This window comes from Trachemys scripta, chromosome 1 (genome assembly GCF_013100865.1).
Source record: "Trachemys scripta elegans isolate TJP31775 chromosome 1, CAS_Tse_1.0, whole genome shotgun sequence".
NCBI classification, from domain to species: Eukaryota; Metazoa; Chordata; order Testudines; family Emydidae; genus Trachemys; species Trachemys scripta.
In genome coordinates, this window is record NC_048298.1 from 89,645,448 (window position 1) to 89,655,791 (window position 10,344).

At 46.2% G+C, this 10,344-nt stretch overlaps 1 protein-coding gene across 1 annotated transcript; it reads right to left on the reverse strand.

Annotated features, from left to right (window-relative positions):
• Positions 1-369: 369 nt before the first annotated feature.
• MCHR1 (melanin concentrating hormone receptor 1) lies at positions 370-6,031 on the reverse strand. Its single transcript, XM_034757759.1, is given in 2 exon segments — positions 370-1,538; positions 5,962-6,031. Coding segments are annotated over 2 exon segments (984 nt in total). The 3' UTR covers positions 370-624.
• Positions 6,032-10,344: the final 4,313 nt, after the last annotated feature.

The window sequence follows — 10,344 nt, forward strand, 5'->3', positions numbered from 1 at the left end:
TTACAATAGGCCCTCAGAGTTATATTTCATATTCCTTGTTTCAGATATAAGAGTGGTACATTTATACAAATAGGATGATCACACTCAGTAGATTATAAGCTTTGTAATGATACCTTACAAGAGACCTTTTGCATGAAGCATATCCCAGTTACATTATATTCACTAATTATCATATTTTTATAAACCATATAGACTGCACAACGTCACAATGTGTTTCTGGGTTTTTTTTTTTTGGGGGGGGGGGAGAGTGGGGGGGGGGAGGTGGGTTAAAGTTATATTTGTTTCCTATATCCAGCTAAAATTTTCCTTTACTCAGATTCACTCAGTTACTCCGAGTTAGATCCCTAATACTATTTCAATCAATCCTTCTTCCATGGTGTTTACATCCTTCAATTTTCTAGGTAGTCATCCTCTTCCCCTCTGTAGTTGTTGTTCAATCAAGTTTTATATTTAATTATTTTAATCTTTTCTTGTGCATCAAGCTCTTCATCTTTTTGTTGTTGGTGTTCTTGGAATATTCTCTAGCTGTTCAAAGTCTTTCTGGACTTAAGGTGCCCATCCCCATATTCTCTATCCCTTTTAGGTCAGGTATCAGCTATCTGGTAATGGCAGAATGAACTTGTGCTACTCCTGTGCCATTGGAGTGACAGAGAGAACCGGGTATTTGCGAAAAGTTTCACACAGCCCAATGTACACAAAGGGGTTGAGGCAACTGTTCGCATAGCCTAGGCTGATGGCTGCATTATATGTGTAATAGAAGATAAGACTTGGGTGACTGATAGACAGCTGTATCAACTGTAGCAAGTGATATGGTGACCAACAGATAAAGAAGACCAGGCATATAGCAATGGCAATCTGTCTCACTCTTCTCAACCTCAGCCGGACACTGCATTGGCTAGCCGGGGCTACAGAGAACTTCATGTGTCGAAGTATCTGTGCATATGCGGCAACAATAACTACAAAGGGAAGAGCGAAGGCCAGGAAGAATTGGTACAAAGTGAACCAGTACCGGTCAGTCTCTGGATTGGGGAGGCAGATGCCACAGCCCACAGTAGCACCAGGGAATGGAATGAGCCTGGCATAGAGCCATACTGGAGTAATGCTGATGAATGAGAATCCCCAGAGGAGGCAGATCACCAAGGTAGTGACAAAGGGCTTCCTGAATCTTGAAGAGGAAATGGGGTGAACCGTGGCCAAATATCGGTCTATGGACATAGCAGTAAGAATATAAGTGCTGGTGAACTGGCTGTTGGCATCCATGGCAGTGATGAGTGCGCACATGGTCTCACCAAAGTGCCAGATTCCATTGCCCATGAGTTGGTGGATCATGAATGGCATGCCCAAGAGGAAAAGGAGGTCCACTACCGAGAGATTGATGATGAAGATGTCTGGGACATTGTGGCACCCATGGAACTTGGATTTCTTCACCACTGTAAAGATGACCATAGAGTTGCCAGCAATGCCAAAGAGACAGATGATGCCAAACACAGAGGGCATGATGATGCTGGTATAAGAAATGCTCTGCAGTCATGGCCACTCTGAAAACAAAGGAAACATTAACAGGTGGACTTGTCATTTACCTTTGTGACAGAATTTGGTGCTGGAAAAATGGCTCTGCCAATGCACCTCCAGACTAGCCCTATCACATTCTCTGCTGTTCCACACAAACTCTGCCAATGGGTGAGACTTGCAGCAGCTTTGTTATTCCAGTTCTGGGCCACACAGCTCTACCAATACAGCTCAACAGGAACACAGGAATTGCCAAACCAGATCAAGCCAGTAGCCCCTGGAGTCTAGTATCCTATCTCTAATAGAGAGCAATAAGAGATTCTTCAAGGGAAGATTAAAGAAAACCCATAATGCACAATTATGGAATAATTTACCCTTCAAGAAAGGGTTTCTGAATCCAGACATTTTATGATTAACTTATACCCTGAAGCATGTAGGATTTTATCCCTTATACTTTATTATCCTAGTTAATGTAACTGCAGATGTTCTCCTTATCTGTTTTAAAGGAAGTCTAATCCTATTTCAAATCACAATAAGCTCTTGGCCTCAGTGATAACTTGTGAAATTCATTGCCACAACATAACCATGTATTGTATAAAAACGTCTCTCTTTTTAGTTGTGTAAATGCCCCTTTTATTGATGTGTTGAAGAGGGAGCAATAAGCAGCATCCAATTTACCCTCTCTGTACTCTATTTTATTTTCTATACCTCTATTATTTTCTCTTTTATTAATCTCTTCTCTAAAACAGTTCTAGTCTTTTCAGTTTCAACATGGAAATCTCTCTGTGCCTTTATTGTTTTTAAAACCCATCTCTGGACCCTCTCCATTTCTGCAGTATCTTTGAGATTCAGTGACCAGACTGAACCCAATTGTAATGAGGTGGAACAACTTCATTCTTGCACAGTGGGTGTTAACTCACCCTGTTGGGCTCAGCTAACCCTGCCCTTTCCCCCTGGCAGGAACCTGCCCCTCAGTTGAGGGGAGACCAGGGAAAGAGCCAGATATCCTTCCCAGGGAGCTGAACCACCCGTGGAGCCCATGACTGGCTGTGGCAGGCAATGCCTCGTCTCCAGGCTTGTTCAGGAGAGATAAGTAGAGCCTTGTGCAGATACAAATTTATATCCGTGGATATAAATTGGTATCTGTGGAACTGCAGGGCTCTCCTGGGAACCGCAGCAGTGAAAGGAGCAGAACATGTGGCCGCTGCTCCCAGGAGTCAGTGGCCTGTGCCGGCAGCTCCTCTGGTATGGCTGTTCTGCCTCCAGCCCCGCCCCTGTCCCTTCCACACAGGTGTCTGTCTCCTGTCTGGGGGCATGCATGCCACTTGAACCCAAGAGCATGACTAGGGACAGCTGCTGGTCAGCCTGGTGTGTGCCCTAGCGGGCAGGGCTGGGGGTGATACAGCTGTGCCAGAGGAGCTGCTGGTATCGGGCTCTGGCTCTTGGGAGAGGTGGCCCCACGTTCTGCTCCTTTTGCTGCTGTGGTTCCTGGGAGAGCCCTGCGGTTCCGTGGATACTGATTTATATCTGCATCCATGGGTATAAATTTGTATCTGTGCAGGGCTCTAAAGGCAAGCCCCTGACCAGGCAGGCTGAGAAACCCACAGAGAAAGTGGAGAGTGAGCTGCTCGTCAGAGAGACTGGGAATCAGGCCCCAGCAGCTGCTGAGAAATCCAACCAGATGCTGATAGGAGGCAGTCCAGGGAAATAAGACATTGGTCTTGTGTTGCTTGGAGGCAAGGCAGTGACTTCATGTTTCCCTGCCAGCCCAGTGATGGGATCACCTGTTGCTTAAAGAGCCCTGGGCTGGGACCCCCTGGCCCTGCATTTAGGGTTGGATGAGTGCTAATCCCTAGGCCAAGAGGCCTCAGCCTGTTTATTGGCCCAGCCCACACCCAGGAGGCCTGAGCTATTGCATATTAAATTGCCCCTCTGCAAGCCAGGATGCCTGAGTGATAGATCCATGTAGATGCTGAGTCCCCAATGCTGCCAAGAGCAGATCTTCTGACCCTGAAATGCAGGAACTATACACCAATATGCCAGGTGAGGGTGTATTTTACTCCTTTCTTGAGAAAACAGCTTGAAACAGAACTTACATTTTTTTTTGTTTTACATTGTACTTTTAGCCCTGATCCTATGATATGGCTAAGGAGCCCTCCCTGCAAGCACTGAAGGGAGTTGCAACAATGGCTTGGGGGTCATCTCTGTCTGGTCCCTGGTATATGTTAAAAGCCCACAGGCTGTTCTCTGATAAATTGGCTACCAATGGCAGCTGGAGATCAGAAAGTATAAAGGAGCTTGGCTACACTCAGTTTCCCCTAGCAATGCCCCTGACACCAATAGCTGGGGGGCAGGGAGGGGATGGCGGGGGGAATACCTTAGGCGGCTCTGTAGGAACTCTGTCACCCAAGAATTCCTTTACTCTTGGGAAATCTTCAACTGGCTTGATATGCTCAGTTTAGTACTGCTTTGTAGCAATGGACAGTGCAAATCAGCTCCAACATACCAGAAACAGGGTATTTTTCTTTAAATTCCCCACAGTTGTAACACTGGTGCAGCTCCATCAGTAGCAGTGATAGTGGAAGTTCTTGTGTAGACAAGGGACCAGCTGCTACTAGCATTGCAAAACCTCATCTAGGCCTGCTCCAAACAGGGTAGATGACATGGTGGTTAAAATGACAGGAGCCTACCAAACTAGTACTCTCACAATTGGTGGAACAGAAACAGTGGGAAATAGCCTGCAGACAGCACCCAAGAAATCAACTTTCTCCTGTTAGGGCTATGTTATTTAAAGATTAATCTTGTTCCTGCTTCTTCATTCTTTCCTCTCTTCCCCAGGATGGTAGCAGGCAGGGGCGGCTCCAGGCACCAGCACAGCAAGCGCATGCCTGGGGCGGCCTGCCGGTTGCTGTGAGGGCGGCAGTCAGGCAGCCTTCAGCGGCATGCCCGCTGGTCCCGTGGCTTCGGTGGCAATTTGGCGGTGGGCACGCCAAAGGCGTGGGTCCAGCAGATCACCCGCAGACACACTGCCGAATCCGCGTGACCAGCGGACTGCCCGCAGGCGTGCCGCTGAAGACCGCCTGACTGCTGTGCTTGGGGTGGCAAAAAACAAACCCACCTGCTACCAGGGGCAGCTCTATTATTTTGTGGGTGGAGCATTTCTGTGTCTAAGGCCAACTCTACACTTAAGATTTAGGGTGGGATAGCTACTGTGGTCAGGTGTGAAAATCCACATCCTGAGTGGCATAGTTATGCCAAACCTACCTCTTAGCTAGCATTGCTTGGGGAGGTGGTATTCCTACAGCAACAGAAAAGCATGCAGAACCACCTGGTTGCCCCTGAGCCTAGGAGCTGCAAGGACATGCTGGCTGCTTCCGGGAGCCACCTGAGGTAAGCACCGACTGGCCAGAGCCTGCACCCTGCACCCCACCCCCAGCCATGAGCCCCCTCCTACACCCAAACTCCCTTGCAGAGCCTGCACCCCCTCCTGCACCCCAACCTCCTGCCCCAGGCTCAGCCCAGAGCCCCCTCCCACACTTTGAACCCGTTGGCCCCAGCCCAGAGCCTGCACCCCAACCCCCTGCCCCAACCCGGTGAAAGTGAGTGAGGGTGGGGGGAAAGCAAGTGATAGAGGGAGGAGGGATGGAGTGAGAAAGGGCAGGGCAGGGGTGTGACCTTGGGGAATAGATGGGGTAGGAGGCAGAGCAAGGGTGCTTGAGTTTGTGCGATTAGATAGTTGGCAACGCTAATGTAGCCATAGCGTTATTCTGGGAAGGTAAAGGAGATGGGTAGGAGGTGGTCTGGGGGACAGTGGCTTAGAACCCTAAGTGTCAAGTGTAGCTGTCCACCATTGGGTCCTGAACTGGAGCCTTGCAGACGGGGCAGGCCCAGAGGATATTACAATACCAGAGCTTTCACCTAAGGTAAGAGGCCTGCTGGAATAGACCTTCAGTGCTCAAGGGCCCAGCCCCCCAAATCCCTGTACTGAAGGGGAAGGCTGGACACCCTTGGGGCGGGAGTGCTGAAGGGCAGGTGTTTTCAATGGGGAGATGACCTGTCTGACCACCAGGTGGCACTGTGGGCCGTTGTGCACCTGACACCCTCATTTTTTTGTTCCCAGATTTCTAATATCTATTTATTGCTTCAAAACACTTGTTTCCTAATATTCATTCCATTTTACCCTTCACCCTCCCTTGAGCTGGTTACTAGCAGGTTTCAGTTCATTTGGCTTCTGTACCTCTAGTAACCTGCGTAAGTTTTACAGAGACAAGGTGGGAGAGGTAATATCTTTTATTGGACCAACTTCTGTTGGTTAGAGAGACAAGCTTTAGAGCTTACAGAGAGCTCTCCTTCAGGTTTTTCAAGCAGTTTGGTTAAAAGGTGAATTATTTATATCACCCATTCAATCCCTCACCACATCCCTGCCTCCCTGGGGTAGAAAGCTATACTCACTGGTGGAAGTCAGAGGGACTTCAGGTTCAGAGCTGTTGCAGATATTCAGTTCTAGAGACAGCAGATCCATGGCTACATCTCACTCTTCCCCAGCTGATTACTCCTGTGGTCTCATGCAGATTACTGCAGGCTGTGTGCTAGCAGTTTCTTGTAACACAGCCTCTCTGATTCCAACGGGGAGTGTCTCTCCCAGCCTTGCTGTTTCACTGCTCACATTTGGTACAAACTACTTTCTCTCCCTCCTTCTCCATCAGTTCCCATGGGCATCACCTAGATACAGTAAAATGCAGGAGATATAAATTAACCTTTTCTCTGCCTGTCAGATATACCAAGACTGCAACTTGCATTTGCTAGTATTGCTTCATCTGTGGAGGTGCTGGCCAGCCAGAGAAGCTAACCTTCACCTGTCTACCTTCATAGAAAGGTTCACTAGGTGTTTGGGACTCGGACTCTTGAGCTGAACAGTTTCTGACAACAGCTTTTTACTCACTGCAACACTGGGTTCTACAAAGGAAAAGTATTTACTTACTAATTTTTAGAGTGTGCATTGCCATAGCAGCGTGGGGTTGCAACTACAAAGAATAAAACAAAAAATGGATTGAAAAACCAGAACAGTCAGACAAGTGCTGAAGACAATAAATGTCTCTCAGGCTGCCAACCCCCTTCCCCAGACCTGAGCCCCCTCTCGCACCCAAAATCCCTCCTGGAGCCCACACCCCATCCCATGCCTAGGGTTACCAGTTGTGTGCATGGTTTGATGGGCAGAAGGTGCTCAAAGAGAAGGGGAGGGATCCTTCCCTTTTGCTCTCTTAAAGCCTGAAAAATGTAACTCCTAGCTCTTAACAGCACCTAGGAGTTTCAGAAATCCTGCAAGAATGGTAACATCTCAGCACATTATTATTTATTTATTTGTATTAGCATAGCGCCTGGGAGCCGGACCAGGACCCCATTGTGCTAGGTGCTGTACAAACACAGAACAAAAAGATCTCAAAGCATCTTGCTAAGGAAGATAAGTATTCTAGTATCTCTTAGATGCAGAAACTTGCCACACTATGGTAAGTGGCAGAGAGAAGACTAGAACTCGGCTCTCAAGTCCTAGTCTAGTGCCCTATCCACTGGAACCATACTACTGTGTTGCAAGATATAGTGGCAACAAGGGTTAGATTTAACACATGTTTATCAAGGCAGGCGATCTCTATATCATCTGAAAAACTTCTCCTCAAGCTTGTGGGGGACGTCAGTAACAAAATGGGACCATCCCCTTGCCCTCCCTATTGCCATTGGATAGAGAGAGCAGAATAAGAAGCCAAGAGACAACATTAGGGTATTGGACTAATGAGAAGGAAATATTTCCTGAAAGCCAGATGATATTAATTACAGCAAAAGAAAAATCCTGTTTTCCTCAGTCTAGAATTCACTAGGCCTTTGTTCAGGCATCAGGAAGCCCACACAACTAGAATATATGAGTTTGGCTCCATCTAGGGGCAGGAGTAAAATATTCACTAACCACAGTATTTCTTAAATAGCTTATATGTTTACTGGTAGTAAAAACTGTAGTTAGTAAGCCTATGCTGTACTTTCCAGATGAACCACGCTTTTTCAGGCACTCAGCTTTCTAAAACAAATTCCCCAGGCTTGGTCTCTGCCCAAAGGTGATTTTTTTGAAGGTTTCAGCTGAATTGATTTGAGCTGCTTGAGTTATGTCAATGTTAAAAGCAAGTGAACAAAACAACCCGTTTTTCCTATTTGTATTGTAGTAGCACCCAGAAGCTTCAAGCTCAGAACCCTACTATGCTGTCCTCTGTTCAAACACACAGGAAAACATGGTACCTGCCCAGAAGAGCTTACATTAACTGAAAAATTGGTGTTCACCTAACAACTGAAGCCAGAAACTCCAAACTTGGCTTTAGCTCTAAAGTCCTCAGTGAGCAAAGAAAACCAGTTGCCCCTTATGCTTGTAACATTCTCCTTTGAACTAGTTCATTAGGCCACTACCCTCTCCTCCTCAAGACATACTTCTGCTTTGACTACAGGAAATCAGCCAGCTAATGATGGCTAGGTCAGAGGAAAAAGCTTTAACATAATTTGGGATTAAGATATGTCCATACTAGTATCTGTAAATGCATTAACTACCTCTCTTATCTCCTATAGTTTGGCCACACTCACTTGTCATATCTCCTTGTAAGTCAGACTGTACATTCATATAATATGCATATGCACCCCCCACCCCATATGATTTGTATGCATCATCCATTCTGTGACAGGTTGGATCACAGAAACCTCCTTGGGAACTGCCAGCTGATGTGCCATGACTACTTCTGCCCTTGCTTTCCCTCTGCCAGCCTGGGAATCCAGTACCCTGTCTTGTTGAGCCAAACACACCAGTCTGCTCCAACACAGACCCAAGGATTTGAACCACGTGCCCCAAAGCTGCAGACTTAACTGAAAGCAGCTTACAGAAGTGTTCCTGTCTTTAACACTCAGATGCCCAATTCCCAATGGGGTCTAAACCCCAAATAAATCCGTTCTACCCTGTATAAAGTGTATACAGGGTAAACTCATAAATTGTTCGCTCTCTATAACACTGATAGAGAGATATGCACAGCTGTTTGTCCCCCTTCCCCCCCCCCGTATTAATGCATACTCTGGATTAATTAGTAAGTAAAAAGTGATTTGATTAAATACAGAAAGTAGGATTTAAGTGGTTCCAAGTAGTAACAGACAGAACAAAGTGAATTACCAAGTAAAATAAAATAAAACATGCAAATCTAAACTTAATACAGTAATAAAACTGAATACAGATCAAATCTCACCCTCAGAGATGTTTCAATAAGTTTCTTTCACAGACTGGACACCTTCCTAGTCTGGACACAATCCTTTCCCCTGATACAGCCCTTGTTCCAGCTCAGGTGGTAAGTAGGGGATTTCTCATGATGGCTCCCCTTTTCTCTGTTCCACCCACTTATATATCTTTTGCATAAGGCTTCCCACCCCCCTCCCCTTCTCAATAGAAAAGCACCAGGTTAAAGATGGATTCCAGTTTAGGTGACATGATCACATGTCACTGTAAGACTTCATTACCTACTTGCTAGCACACACATACAGGAAGTCTCACAAGTAAAACAGAGCCATCTACAGACAATTATCCTGGTTAATGGGAGCCATCAAGATTCCAAACCATCATTAATTTCCCACACTTTGCATAATTAAAATAGGCCCTCAGAGTTATATTTCATATTTCTAGTTTCAGATACAAGAATGATACATTTATACAAATAGGATGACCACACCCAGTAGAATATAAGCTTTGTAAGGATACCTTACAAGAGACCTTTTGCATGAAGCATATTCCAGTTACATTATATTCATAATCATCAGCATCCTTTCATAAAATCATATCGAGTGCAACGTCACACCTTCCTCACTCTTGTTTGTATTACACCTAATGAAGACTGTAAGCTCCTCAGGGCAGGCACTTTCCCTTGTATATCTGTCAAGTGCCATGTATATCTCTGGAAGTGTAGAAATAATGATATTACAATATCAGCAGTGTGGTCAAATTAAACTTGCATCAGACACTAACTTTTGAATATCCTGACTTTTGCGTTTTTTATTTCACAGGCTTAATGTTACTTTCACATCAGTTTTTGCACTTAATTTTTATGAATAGTGAAGTAATGTATACTGTTATTCACTGAGCAGCCCCAATATGCTTGATACTGTACAAACATGTAAGAACACAATCCCTGACAACAATATCTTATAGTCTAAATCAGACACAAATAATCCAGTACAGATTCAAATGGTATTCCCAAGTGAAAGGTCTAATCTTTGGATCAGCCGTGCAGATATCTTTGTTTTGTTTTTTGTTTTTTATTTTGTGCATATCATATATATAAAATACAGTTTTGGAGGGGCAACCAGACCTGTCCAGATGACTGTTTCTAGTTAGTCAGTGGATATGTCTAGCAAGCATTTTGGAGCAAGCTTCTTAGCTGGGGATGACAGACTCCTGCTAATGCTCTAAAAATAGCCATACAGAGACCACAAGTTGCATCTTGCCTAGCTTAGGGTTACCATACTTAACAAATAAAAAAAAGAGGACCCTCCACGGGGTCCTGGCCCCGCCCATTTCCCACCCAAAGCCCCGCCCCAACTCCGCCCCTTCCCCGCCCCTTCCCGCCCTAACTCCGCCCCCTCCTCCCTCCCACTCCCAGCCACGCAGAAAGGGCTGCCCGAGCACTACCAGCTTCACGGTTTGCCGGGCAGCCCCCAGACCCTGCGCTCCTGGCCGGCGCTTCCCCAGCACAGCTGGAGCCCGGGAGGGGAAGCACCCAGCTGGGGGCGCAGGGTCTGGAGGCTGCCCGGCAACCCGTGAAGCCG